This window comes from Gallus gallus, chromosome 5 (assembly GCF_016699485.2).
Source record: "Gallus gallus isolate bGalGal1 chromosome 5, bGalGal1.mat.broiler.GRCg7b, whole genome shotgun sequence".
In the NCBI taxonomy this organism is placed as follows: domain Eukaryota; kingdom Metazoa; phylum Chordata; class Aves; order Galliformes; family Phasianidae; genus Gallus; species Gallus gallus.
The window spans coordinates 51,079,360-51,094,312 of record NC_052536.1 but is presented as its reverse complement, the minus strand read 5'-3'; the positions used below and the strand labels follow the sequence as shown (position 1 = coordinate 51,094,312).

General features: G+C 44.4%; 1 protein-coding gene across 1 annotated transcript; it reads right to left on the bottom strand.

Annotated features, from left to right (window-relative positions):
• Positions 1-4,111: 4,111 nt before the first annotated feature.
• On the bottom strand, positions 4,112-6,056 carry SIVA1 (SIVA1 apoptosis inducing factor). The gene is made up of 4 exons (NM_001277535.2): positions 5,904-6,056; positions 5,620-5,817; positions 4,852-5,008; positions 4,112-4,344 (listed from the first exon to the last, which is right to left on the bottom strand). The coding sequence occupies exons 1-4, from the start codon at positions 6,019-6,021 to the stop codon at positions 4,287-4,289; spliced, it is 531 nt and encodes a 176-aa protein (NP_001264464.1). The 5' UTR covers positions 6,022-6,056; the 3' UTR covers positions 4,112-4,286.
• Between the last annotated feature and the right edge of the window lie 8,897 nt (positions 6,057-14,953).

Genomic DNA, 14,953 nt, shown 5'->3' with positions numbered 1-14,953 from the left:
ACATAAGTGCACAAGTCACTGCTGTATCCACATCAGTAGTACCAGCACAGAAGGGGCAACGTCAGTAGGAGATCTGAAACAACGCAGACTCAATACTATGAACGTGCATGGAATAAACACTGTGGGTGACTTGTGACTGTAAATAATTAAAGTCCCGATCATTCGCTTTACAATAGATTCCTGTTCTTGGTCTCATTAAGACAGTGCACTCATTGGATGGGCGAGGCCCAAACTAATGCAGGAAGATTTCAAAGACATTTTCTGGACTTACAGATGCTTGCGTTGAGTAGTGCTGATATGAACTCACATGAATGAAGCATTTTCCTATGGAATTTCCTTACTCCAGGCAATTACTGCATTACAAAGGTCCTGCATTCTTGTCAAAATCTTACCGAGAGCAGCTATCTAAAACTCCCTCTGTAAGTAGTAACACATGAAACTACATTTAACCAAGACCAAGTTCTCTCATTCTCAGAGAAGTGAAGACTTGTAGAGCAACCCTGAGTTTAATTAACTTGGCTGAATATGGAATATTATGAAGAAAGTGCTGGAGCTGACTCTTTAACATCTGTGAGAAGTCCATGAACATTTGCACACTGAATATACTCTCGGCTCTATTTTTTTTTACCATACCACAATAATGTGCCTCCAAACAGCACTCCTCCAGAAGACCAGCCCAGGTTTCTAACTTTATTTTTCACTAGGTTCAAAGCTATTTTCCAATCTAGTTTGTGACAGTAAATAATGATGTTGGTATTATGGAAAGAGACATAAGAAGAATTAGATTACTCATTTAGCAAGATATTACTCAGTGCAAGAAAGCGTGGGAGAATCGAACTTCTGAAATGAAACTCACTGGGACTGAGATTAAAAAGTTAATGCACTTTCATGTATGTAAGTTACTTGTTTGAAAATTTAACTATTTCTATAGTTTAATAAACATATACTCTGCACTCTATGGCCACAACCCATCAAAACACTAAGGATATGAGTAAGTTTCATCATACAAGTAGTTGTTGCAAAGTAAACAGGATGCAAGAGTGGACATTCAGACCACACATCCTTTTACCAGTTCCTCATTTCTAAGGGTTATCAGTAGGCAGTGTGTAGAACGGCAGAAGAATGGAACAGGTCAAAGAGTTTCAATGGTACTATAAGTTCTTCAGTCTTCAAAAGCAGTGTACGCAAAGACTCAGAAGTACAATCCTAAAATACTCGTGCTTGTGACAGAAGGCCACAGACATACCCTATCTGTAAAATGGGGAGGGCCAGGCTTGTGTTAGCAGCACCTCCCTGCACTGTGTGATCCTCAGGACAACCAAGCCTCTGTGTGTAGCAGCAGCATCTGCATCTCATGCACCACTACGGGAATCACGCTGGCTCTGCTCTTGCTAACGCCGCCCAACAGAGTTTTGTGCCGTATGCGATGTACCCATCAGGACAGACAAGTTCTTTGCTGCCGTGCTGCCCCCAGCCTGCAGTCGAGGAGTTGCTCTGCCCCCGGTGCAGGATTCGGTGAGAATCTGCAAAACTAACAAAGTAATGCCACCGTGTGGACGTAACACAAAACTTCTTCTGAAAAGCTAAGAGAAAAGTGCTGTCCAACCGTTTCACCCAGAGAAATCCACCTCTCGTGCATTTTCAGGATTCACATCTCCCAAACCAAGGGCCAAGGTGGGTTACATCACTTGTACATCACAAATTCACCAGGCTTAAATCATTCCTGGACCGCTGCTGTCTCTTGGTATCTCCTGACTAGCAAACAGCACAGAAACTGGATGCAAAGGCCAGCCCTGAGCAGGTTAGTTCATTTTAAGGCACAAAACTGGGCTCTGTGACACTTATTTCACCAGTAATAACATACAGGCTTTAAAAGAAGTTCTGTACCCATCCAAGTCATTACTGCAGGCTGTATTCACCCATCAATATGGTAGCTCCTCAAAGAACCACCACTGCTCTGATTGCAACACAGACTGTTTTTTAGTACTCTGCACTGAATAAGAGGTGAAGAGCATACATTAATAACAGTAAATCACAGTATAAAAAATGTCTTCCTGTCCAATTATAATAGATTATTTCTCTTTCTCTACCACTCACTGCACAACATCCAGCTCGATGGCCAGTGACAACATGCAAGGGTTTCTGAATAGGCATTAAAAAGACAAAGACAAGAAGCTCAGACCTTCCAATTAAAGATTCTTCTCCTTCATAATTTGTTGTTGAAGGCAACACAAAGATTAATTAAAAATAAGTCGCCAGTCCTACCTCCATCTGGTCATCTCGGAAGAGCAAAACAAGAGCTGGAGCTTTCCTCACCAACAAGAATTTGAGCCTTTTGAGACACAGAAGTGCAGGAAAAGCAGTTTTTCCCACACATTCTGAATCCAGATAAGTGAATTGGTAATCACTAAAAAATTATATTTCTTGCCTGCACAATGCACCACTCCAATGCAAAAGCATCCCTGCTCCTTCCATTCTCTTCCTGCTTCTACTTCTCCTGCTTTTTCCTTCTTCCAGCTCCTCACTGGGCATCAGGTGCCTGTGCTAAAGAACATACATCTTCCAGAGGGCTGCAGGGTAACAATTTCCACCAGGAAATCCATGCCAATGGTTTAGAGAACACAGCTTTATATGAAACACAGTCGCGACTGAATAAGTCCAAAAAACATAGCTATCAACTACACTGAAACACAAATCATTTCTAAATAAGTCTCATCTCCCCACGAGCCTGGAAGCAAAACACTGCCTTCAGTCTCACCCTCGGGAATGGATGGAAAAAAGCAGACACACAGAAAGGCTTCAGTCTGAGAAATATGCCTGACTGCAAAATGCTTTTGTCACCGCTTAGAGCTTCAAGTGAAGCAAAGTCAAGGCAGAAAATTCTTCTTCCAGACTAACATTTCAACACAGTAGCCACAGATTCTTAGCACTCATAAAGCTGAACTCTGTGTTTTAAGATGACTACCGTTGGAAAAAGCACAGTTATAACTGCCCTACGAGCCCCAACAACTGGGGACTGCACCAGAGTTCTGCCTTCATCCTTATCTGTTGCTGTTTTGAAGGAATAGAGAATAGCGTGGAGTTACTACACATCTGCACGCTCTTTCACTGCTAGCTCACTCAATGGACTCAAACTTGGTTATGTTTTGTTTTGAGGGGCAAACAGTCCTCAGAATCAGGACTGCAGCATGAACTAGTAAACTCTCATTCAAATAGCTACAAGTTATCCAAGCAAGGAAACAAGTTACACCATCAGGAAGATCAAAGGGATCCCCCCCCCTTTCGATGCAAAGCATCACCCCTGAGTTACATGAGGTACTGCACAGTGTCTAGATTGTCACACCAGGCCTCACTATGGTCGTCGTATCCAAAGCCGGGCCATGTACAGCTAGGAAGCATTGCTATTCAGCAACAGCTACCAGCCTACCCTGAGTTAGAGCACTTAGTTAGTTGCAGTGAAAATATGCAGTGTGTAGTCTCCAGGGAGGCCCTACTGCAGCCTTTCAATACTTAAAGGAGGCTTCTGAAAGCAGATTAACTTTTTATAAAGGCGTAGGACAAGGGGGTAGTGGCTTTAAACTGAAGAAGTGTGGGTTTAGATTAAATAAAGGGAAGAAATTCTTCACTCAGAGGGCGGTGAGGCCCCGGCACTGCTGTCCAGAGCTGTGGGTGCCCCATCTCTGGAGGTGCCCGAGGCTGGATGGGGCCCTGGGCAGCCTGAGCTGATGGGGGGCAACCAGCCCATGGCAGGAATTGGGACTGGGTAGGCTTTAAGGTTGCTTCCAACCCAAGCTTTGCTATGATTTTATGACTGTTTTCAACAGCATTTGAAATTCTCTATCTGGAAAACCCTTCAGGCATGGCTGACTACCCTAACCAGTTCACTAAGTGTTCTGTGTTCAGAACAGACTTAGACTCACCTGGAAGCACAAGAGGAACACATGATTTCTATTCTGATCCACAAAAGAGTGTCCTGATATAAGCAACAAGAGGGAGACACTGAATTCTGAGTGACACAAGGAATACCAGGTAAGAGCACAAAGTAGCCCATTCCAGACAAACATGTCATAACCGTGAACAAGGGAAGAGTTGACTCAAAACAAGGTAGAAATCCTCAAAATATAAAAGTTTATTTAACTACAATATTAAAAAGTACAATATAAAGATAAAAAACATAGAAATTCCATAATTAATTCACAGGCTAAAAGCATTAACTGACCAGCTGTAAGAAGGAGACTTCATGAAATTTACAGACAGCTTAGCTATAAAGGCTATTTCATCAGGTTTCAGACTTGAAATATTGAACAGCCATTGCAGAGAACTTGCTCACCAACATCACCGTAGCTGGAGGGGAAAAAAAAAAAAAAAAGAAGAAAAAGAAAGAAAAACAGAAAAAGAAAGTCAGAGTGCATCCACTGTTCTTGGAACACAAAAAAGAATGCCCTTCTACTCCGTTGGGAACTGTAACCACGTGACTCCCAGCACAACGCTTTCTTTACATCACAGAACCCTTAACAACGATATGGAAATCTTAACATCACTCCTTTGGAGCGTATTTGCTCATCACTGGCCAGAACACTAAATTGCTGTTGAAACAGCAAGAGGAATATTTGCCACCTAGGGCATTTAAATGAAAAGCTGAACTAGGTTTCCATTAAGATCGATTAAACTACTTCAGACAGGCATTTCATTTTCCACGTTTCACACAGTTTTATTGCTCCTAATTCAATATCCAATGAATTTAAGTCAATTGGATGTACGAGCTAGATGACCTCCGAGGCTTCATAAACTACAACAGATTGTCAGGGTGCACAGAGTTACAAGAAGCCTGAGAACTCCGAAGGCACTTACTCAGTGATGGAGCACAAGGAGCAGGTAACAGCATTACAGCAGCTGCAGACCCTGCTGCAGCTCTGGCACACGAACCGGTCGCACTGCGCACACGCTTCCTTCACATCAGCAGCTCTTACACAGGAGGAGCAGGCTTTGGAAACTCCCACTGGTGGAACTGCTTAGAAAAGATGCAACTAAGAAACTAGGAAAACAAAGAACCAGAGAGCTCTAAGAACAGCAGGAACTCGTCATCTCTGCTTGGTATTACAGCTGAGGGCAGCAGTGCTTTGAAGCACACATCAGCTGACATAACAGCACAGGGCCCACTGCTCGCACCAGTCACAGACTCAGGGAATGGCTTAGGCTGGAAGGGACCTTAAACATCACTGAGCTCCACCCCCTGCCACGGGCTGGTTACCCCCACCAGCTCAGGCTGCCCAGGGCCCCATCCAGCCTGGCCTTGGGCACCTCCAGGGATGGGGCACGCACAGCTCTCTGGGCAGCAGAGTAAAGCCCTCCGAGTAAAGGATTTCTTCCCAACACCTAACCTAAATCTTCCCTCTTGTAGTTTAAAGCCCCTCCCCCTTGTGCTATCACTATCAGACCGCGTAAGAAGTCAGTCTCTCTCCAGTTCACTCCCTTTGGGTACTGGAAGGCCGCAATGCGGTCCCCCAGAGCCGTCTCCTCTCCAGGCCGATCTCCCCCGGCTCCCTCAGCCCGGCTCCATAGGTAGGGCCGCTCGGGCCGCCCGGCCCCGCTCCCAGCTCCCACCCTCGCTCCACTCACCCCTCTCCGCGGCGGCCGCGCACCTCAGCAGTTTCCCGTCGGGCCCGATCTGCAGCTGCGCGCTCCGGCGGCGCCCCGCGCTCTCCCCGCCCGACTCCGACTCCGGCTCCGGAGAGCGGCTGGCGGCGCGGGGCGCGGCGGGCCAGGCGCCCTCCATGCACGCCTGAGCGCCCCTGAACAGCAGCCGCCGGGTGCGCTCTGCCGGCGTACAGGAGAGGCGGGTTACGGCCGGCCGCGGCCACTCACCCGCCCTTCCCTGCCCTTTCCTTCCCTCCCCGTCTCACCGAAGATCTCCCGGCGGTACTCCTCGCCCCGCACCCCGCGGCTCAGCTCCCTCAGCCCCACGCGGGTCTTCAGCTGCAGCGGGGCCGCCTCCCCGAAGGGGCACGAGCGCTTCGGCATCGCCTCCGCCAGCGGCGCCGGGCCCCGGCTGCGACGGCGCAGCGGCCGCGTCACCGCCGCGCGCGCCAATGGAGGAGCGGGGCGGGAAGCGCTGAGGGGCGGAGCGCGGCGGGCGGCGTCCGCGACGCTCCGTGCTGAGCGTTGAGGCGGAGATTCGGCGCTCGCGGCCTTCGTAATGCGCCTGGAATGCCTCGATTCCTCGTGTCGTTGGTGTGAAGTTCCCTTCCGGCCCAAAGCGTTCCGCACAGGGCACCAAGCTGGGCTCATTTGGGTTTCAGAGGCTGATGCTTAGTTTCACTAAAATCGCCCGGTTTCCTGAGGCTTTCCGCTTTCACTGCAATGCTGAAGTACTACAATTAATTTGCTATTTATGCATAAGCTCGCTATAGCCGTCTACTTATCACAGTATACATTAAGAGTCACATTCCATTCCAAGTGTTCAACCCTCCAGCTGTACACACACAAGGCTTCTGGACCAAAGCACAACCGAGAAGGATTCCTCTGTCAATGAACACCAAAGCCATGCTCCATTGCTGCTGAACTGCTGCTGGGCTGCAGATCCGGTCACACTGATTTCATAGAGATTAACATGGATTGTTTTCCACAGAGCTGATCAGCCCAGGCTCGCGGAAAGCTGGAAGCTGCAGTTGTAACACACAGGAATTCAAAGAAGTGCCCTCTGTGCTGCAAGGTCTGGCTGCTGCCACACGCAGCTGCCAAGATTGCTACTTTGGCTTTTTCAACATGTACTTGTAAGAGTAAAGATGTCCAACCTGTGGTCTTTTCTTCATTCCTCAGGAATTTTCTTTGTGAATATTCCTTAAATACACACTGCGATGTCCCTGAAGCTCTCTGAGGAACATCTCATCTATAAGCTGAGGAACATGAGCCAGTGGAAATGTAAACAGGGTCAGACAGCACCCCATCAGAACAGGGAGCACTGGATCACACATGTTCATGTCAGAAGATGGAGCTCAACTGTCTGAGAGCTGGATGAGAAAGGAAGAAATAGAGTTAAGAGCACTACTCTGCTTGGAGTACTCTGAAACTCTGATGTTAGAACAGGAAACAGACCTGAAAGTGAGCAGCATGTGCAGCGATGGTGCTGCGGCAGCTGTCACCTAATGGTACATTTAAGGGCACTTTCTCTGAGGCTGTTATATTTGCAACCTGCCATCACCACCCATCTCAGGGCAAACGCAGGAAGCTGTTGCTGCTGAGTCAGCTGTGGGTGTTGACAGATCTTTAATTGCTCCGCGGGCCTCAACCGTAATAACATCCGTTACTGATCAGATATTTCCTATTTGTAAGCTATTAAGGCAAAACAATTTATTATTTTCACTATCAACGTATCATAGCATCTCATAGGGAGAAAAGTGTTTCACCTGCTGATCCACCGACGTGCTACCCAACAGGATGGTTCCCAGTACTTCATTAATTTCATAGCAGTTAGCCTTCAGAAAGATCCATTGGTGATTTGGAAGCAGAAAAAAAAACCAAAAAACCTGAGATGTCATCTGGCAAAGATTGTTGGCACTGAGCCTTAATGAAAAGGAAAGCTGACAATCTCCCAGGTTAGTTAAAGAGTTTGCATGTTGCTACACAGCTTTGGAATATGAAAAATCAGTCCATACACCATTAATGGTAGCTGAGAAATACGATAATTTTGGTTTAACCTTGAAAATATACTTGCAAGAGAAAGCACAGAATATAAACAACAGTATTTCTCCCACTACTTTGCTTCTGTTGTGCTTGTGAGAATATTACAGACAAATCGCTTGGCTGATAGCTTTCTCTCTTACACAACAACGAAAATTGCATTTCAATTTCTTCAATGGTTTCCATTTCCAATAAGAAAATTTAAAGAGCAAAATAGACTAGGCTACGCTCACTGAGTCTGTCTCTTCTAATATTCCACTTCTACCAGTGCTCTGAGAAAGTCAGGGCATGCACAGAAGGATTCTGGCCATTGCTCGCCTTCATGGCTTCTTGCAGTTTAGAGTCTAGAAATTTTCTGAGCCAAAATCCCCATTTGGATCTTAATCCTTAACAGTTGTCAGTGGGCCCGGTTATTTTTCCCCCATGTGTGTTACCGCATCCTTATTGACAGAGAGCGCCTCAAAAACATGCAGCTGTAACTCTTCCCAGTTTGGCTTTTAGATTTGACTTTAAACCATAATGCAGCAAACACCGATGCCTCGCTGCTCATCCCCCTTTCTCGGGCTACCTACAAATACATGAAAATGCACAGATATCTTGCCTGAACCTGCCTGAGGTCAGGCCTCAAAGCCACCATCACCTCTTTCTCTTCAGATCCATTTAAGTCAGTGCCTCACATCTGCACCTGAACTACAACAGGCTTTGCCTACAAAACAGGCAGATCAAGATTTTCAATACTCCAGTAAGCTTTGGGAGAAGATTTTTGTTTCTGATCCATCAGTAATACAACGAAGGTAAATGTTTGACTGCCTGCCAGTGCTTTCAACTATTTCAAAATACAGTTTTTGGCAATTAGGAACAATCAGGTTGGCTGGAATACAAATCAGTGTAAATTACAGACGTTGTAAATAAGGATCATAAGTTTTCTTAAAGGGAAAAGAACGTTGGTGCTCTGAGAATAACAAATTGAAGAAGAATTTACCTTTTGTTTTAGGCAGAGCGTCGGTCAAAATATTTACTACAGCTGATCTGGATTTGTGAACTTAAATATTCATCAACCTTCAGTCTTTCTGCCTATGCTTTGTTTAGCAAGCAACCTTACAGTAACAAGTTAAACGTTCCATTTTAGGAACAGGTGGCAGAAAAATAGCAACCCAGAGATTACAGTAGCTTTTGAGTTGTTCTACGTGCCTGCTAGTAGGTACCAATATGTATTACATCAGGTCTTGAAAATATCTTATGCTTCTCATCAGCTCCATTTAAACCAAAGGGCTCCTACCCATGTAACTGTAATTAAAGTTCCTCATTTACTCTATTATTACATTCTTAGGCCATTTAAAGAGAAATCAGAATATTACAGCTAGAGGTGGGAATCTGCCTTCCGCACTATTTTATATCACGAGTTTCCTCTTAATTTGTACTGATCTAAGGAGTAGATTTTGGCCAGTTCTCTCATTCTGCTCTGATGTTTTCATGATAAAGCGGTGACAGGAATATTCTGGAGAGTCTTTTAGGTAGGTAGCACTGCAGCAGCGGTAGGTGGCTGTACGGCAGCAGGCAGCCTGTGTCAGTGGGTGAACTATCGGGCTGCATGTATATCCTCTGCTTGGGACTGAAGTACAGCACTGCACCCCACGCCCTCAGTCCCACGCTGCTCTTCTTCATATGATCTGCAGTACGGGTTCAAAGATTAAAAAGCCTTCTTGGACAAACCTGCTTTCATTAGGATGGCTCAGGGCTGCCTCCTTTCTTCTGTGCCCTTTTATTCTCTTATTATATTGCAGCACAACAGCCTTAGCAGACAACACGTTTACAACTCATGTCAAAGGGCTACATATTCCCTGCTAGCAAGTGCCAGCACACAGCTGCACACCATTTTACTATGACTAGTTAGCAACAGAGTTCATGTCCTAATCTTGATGAGTTGCTTCACACATCAAAACCTGTTTGATAAGCCATCAAGGTGCAGGATTAAGACTGAAGCATGCTGCTGCTAAGCCAAGGTTTTGCCACCCTGGCACAGCAGCCAGTGCCTTCACTTAAGTTAGCATGGCGTGGTTCTACAACACGCTACTAAGAGACACAACAGTTCTGCTCAATAGATCAAAATCCTCGAAGGTCCCACTTACACTAGAGGGCACTCTGAAGACTGTAAACAGCTAACGCTGTTGGAAAGATGTGAATATCCTACTGACAGCAATGTACAAAGGAGCTGCTTTCCAGTGTTCCTGCTCCTGGCCTTTCCAGTTGTATGTCTTTCTTCTTGCAGAGTTTCTTTTTATTTCTCCTCTGTCCAGTTTATTTCAATCTATCAAGGAGAAAGACAACCCAAAGAACTATACAGCTGGGTATGAAACAGAGCCTACTCAGATCAGATACTGAATGAAGTACCCACTAGCAATGTATGTCCATGTGTTTTGTGCAGATTTAACACTGTGGCATACAACCACTCCTTGTGTCAGATTGAATGTGGGTCTGGATGTGAAAAAAGCCCCATGTTCACACCTACCAGAAACAGGGTGTTCTGCCTTCTTCCACTATAGGTGACAGCGCTGTTCATTTAATTCTAAGTGACCATCCAAAGAATTCTGTGTCCAGAAAGTGCTATTCCTCTACTCAGCGTGGATTTGTGTGGGAGAGGCTATCCGTACCTCTGCCCTTTTGCTAGTTTCACACAGTGCAAAGCATCCTCTTCCTCACACAGCATGGGGAGCTCCACGAAAACCCTTCTGCCTCCACACGGCGACTACATCCAGTCTGCACCCAGTCTTGTTATTTTGCTGTGGAATGAATACTTGCTACAAGACAACTCCCTAAAACAGTCATCTGGAATAACTCAAGGTTCATCCATTCAGCTCAAAAGGACAGTGCCAGCATGTATTGGCAAAGAGGCTGCTTCTCTGCACTCACTGGGTATTACAGACACTTCCACAGCAGCAGCTCACAGAATGTATTTATTTTAAATACATGTGTCTTGTCAGTCCTGGATTAAGAAGATCTCCGTCTGGAAAACAGAAACTGTACAGAGCAAAGTGAATGTCCAAGCAGTGCCGGAAAACATGCCACAGCCACAGTAGCCATCACTAGGGCTAACGTGGAAACTTTCTTAGTGCAGCCTTTTAGATTGAAATCTGTTTACATTTGGGAAGCCTTCAAGGCACTCATTCCATCTCCGTGCTCTCTGCTGAGCAGCCTGCACGAGTGGTGTGATGTAAGCTATAAAAGTAATGTTCAATACTAGGCCTACCACCCAGGGTACCAATTAATAGACTTTGCATGCTGTTGACATGTTTCCTCGGGATGGAACTCATCAGTACATTTTACGTAGGGCTCAGACTTCCATCAGTACCTGCACTGTCTTTTAATGTGGTAGTCTAATGCAAATCAATCTCTAACAGAAACCCTTCTCCTATTTGTAATGCCTTAGCTAGCATCTTCTATTTCTTCCCCGTGACCATGTAAAATTTACATTAAAAAGTATTATATTCCATATATTTTTGCTCAGTATGTTCCTGCCATTTGTATGCATGGTATTTTCAGAGATGCTGACGTGACAGACAACAGTGTATTCTTCTGCTGCATCTTTCCCATCTTCAAGATGTGGAAAATCTCCAGAGTGACAGCAAAGATATTCAGTACTGTCTCTGTTTCAAGTCCTCTTTATTTATCACTACCTAGACTCAACAAGAAGCTACCATATTAAATACATGACCACTAAAACCAATGCTAAGGTAAAACTGTAAGGTTGACATTGAATAACTGACAGACAATGGAAGAGTAGCCTTCAAAATTCACTGCCCCCCAACTGCTTGTCCCAGACCCCGGTAGCCCTTTCAGCTAAGTTCAGCACCCAGCACTGTTATGCAGGACTTTGCTGTTGTTTTACTCCAACTTCAGTTCTTCTGCCGAATTGGAGATGCTTTTTTGTCCAGCTACGCAGTATAAGCAAGTAGAGATCACTGAAGGTAAATTCTTGTTTGCCTAATGCATGAGCTTACCATCAGTAGACCAAATTCTAACCTAAAACACGGTTTTGATTTCCTTTTTACCTTTTCTAGGAACTTTCCTTAGAAGTGATAAAGAGAATCTTACCACTGTTTGAGAATGTCAAGGCATACCTTTTGTAAACTTCTCCAATATATGTCTTCAAACTTTATTTCATCTGACACAGATTTGAGTACAGCTCTGTTAGTATATGTATAAACAGCATTACAGAATTCTGAAAGAATGGGTGTATGCAATTGCAAGGCAGGAATAAATGTTTCCAATAAATCTTTCAAGTTTATGTGAGAACACTAAATAGAATACTACTAAAGGAGGCAGTGAAAAAATCATACTGGCAATCTGAGGGTTGATAGTCTGGATTCTGTATCCTGCATATGGCTTTCCAGGCTGGAGTAAGTGAAGCAGAAGAAAGCTGGAGTACAAAATGCAAAGTTCAGAATTTGACCAGCTCTGCCAAATTTTAATGCTGTAGTACACTAATTAAGCAGTCAAGTTATAGTACTGATGTACATGTCACTGTGCACTGGCACCATTGCTACTCTCATCTGCAACAAGGCTGATTTTTAAAATAAGCATGGCATGTCATTCTGCTTGATTCTCCTTTTCTCCTTCACCCATTTACCAGGACACAAAACATGCCATTCCAACAGACGCCAGTGTAAAAGAGTGGACATTGAGCATGAATGAGTCAAACAACTCACCAGCATGAGCAATTGGAAATAATGTCCTTCTGTCTCCTGATGACTGTCCTTCTGGTATGTGCCAGTATGCTGTTTGCCTTACTCAAAATGTGAATGCACTGTTGGTTCATATTCAGCCTGGTATCTGCTGTAAACCGCAAGTACTGTGTAGTGAAGCTGCTTCTCAGCCAGGTGCTTCCTAGTCTGTACTCCCATTTCTCCCAATTCAAAATGTTGTCACTTGTCAAAGGACATGTCTCCATGCATGGCAGAGCACTGCACCACTTCATGAATCTCAGTGGAAACATCACTCTAAATGCAGCAGGTTTGTGACTGGGACTTCCCTCTTCAGAAGCAAAGAACATCATTAAATATTTTTTCGTATGACAGAAATGGTAACACTCTGTATTTATCAAGTTTGTCACTTTGTTAGGCACCCCAAAGGCTCACTCCAGCACCCCTACATGGGAGAATCATTTGGAGGCCATCTGGGCTTCCATAAACTGCACTGGCAAATGTCATTTCCACACACTTGAAGAAGTAGGTTCAGTTAGCCTTGCAAGTTTTGTCCAATAAAGGAGAAGATGAAGATGCATACTGCCACCTTTGCTGTGAAGGCACATACAGGTGGCTGTTGTGCACTTCAAAAGAAGCAATTTAAATCACTAGTACTTCTGCCCTGGGTATTCTAAGGGTTTCAGCAGCCACCAAAAACTACCTGACTACTCTGTCACTTATCAAGCACTGGAAAGGTATCTCCAAAATCGAACCCAGTTGTCTGAAGCACTATTTGGAGGCCTGCAACGCAAACTCAGCGTACTTATTCAACTTCTAAAAGAAGTGTCTGCCAAATTCAGAGTACAGTATCTCAACACTTCAAAGCATTCAATCAAATACATGAGTGCTTTTTCCTGAAAAAGACATCTCCTTGCCAAAGACATTCGTGCAGTGTTAAAGCGCGTACTATTCCAACCACTGCAAAGTGCGGCTGCTGGCCAAAACCTGATGCATTAAAGGAGGTTATAAACTGTATGTGTTTACAGAACGTCTGCTTTCCTCTTTTTTTTTTTTTTTCCTTTCCCCATCTCCTGGACAGTCTCATAGGGCTGATGAGCCAATATTTAATGCAAACACTACAGCAGAAATGAACAGATAATAACAACCCACAAGGGTGCTTCAACAACTAATTTCTTGGGAGTATATAGATTAAATGGCAAAGTCTTGAAACTACTCCGCAGGTTTTACTTTATTACCTCACTATGACTGATATCCACCTGGACGATATTTCACTTTTGACAAACAAGAAAGAGTTGAGGCCCACACAAGAGAGAAAGCAGCAAAAAGGAATTTCTGCCGGTTGTTCCCTACCAACGCTTCTTTTCCACAGACCTGTTGTTTGGAAAAGAAAGGTCTCACCTCCATGAAGCAGGCTGCACCATGCATGCTGTGCGGTACCAAATTTAGCAGCCAACAATCCACAAGGTACTCACTTAATACAGTGCCTGTATCACAAATAGGGATCTCTTCTATAGATAACATGACTGAAGCTGTATTTTCCTTCTTGCCTGAGGCCTAGCTACAAGGGTTATGTCAGCTCATAATTTTTGCCAACATCCAGAACTTGAAATCAGCCCTCTGATGGAAATGAAATTTGTTACTGTACAGGAAAGTGGGCCACTTCCATGAGGTATAAGGAGAGGGCTAGGGCTTGACCCCATATAAACAAATAGGAGTGAGTAGGAATAAGGAAGTAATATATTAATGGCAGCACTAGAAAGGCAAGATGTCAATCTTGCCTTTGTTCCCATTTTTACCACCCTGCTTACATTCTTTCCTCCCTCTCAGCCTAAAGACTCTGCTCCCCAGCTGACATACAACAGATGGGCCAGCAACAAAACAGAGCGTTTTCCCAGTGGGTAATTTCAGCAGAGATACTTACTCGGTTGGTGCTGGTTTTTTTCCTTTTGCCTTGAGCAGTGTTGGTGTCACATGGAGTTCAATCAAACTGCTTCAGACACTTCAGCTACCAATGAAAGATCATTCTACATGAGTTTATATATAACTGGTGCAAAAGAAATGAAGAAACATTAGTCAATAAGTAGCACCGTACTCATATAACTCCTTGACACTGCTGTAAATTGTGTACTAACCTGGTCGTTTACTGGTCAGGTTGCTTACCTGCTGCTCTCTTCTAAAACGAGTGAGAGAAAGAGTAATTTCTATCAAGCCTTCTGAAAAGCCCTAACAGGACTTGTTTGAAGCTCTTCCATGTTGTGGAGGCAATAATAATGCTATCTGAGTCACGGTCTACCATTCTTTTCTAGTACAGTGCTGTTGAAGAGCTATGTGGAGATTACTTTAGTTACTCCTAGCCATCTGTTATGGAAAAAAACAGGAGTCTGATAAAGTTTACAGAATATATTAAAAAGTCCAAGCACTAAGAACCTTTTTCTCAGAGACTGGAAGAAAATATCAATTCTTTCAGTAATGCTGCCATTAGTTTTTCAAATCCATGTAACATTAAGAAAGGTCTTTGTATGAAGCGCATTTTGCTAAGAAGAAGAGAAAGAAATAGGGAGCAAGCACTG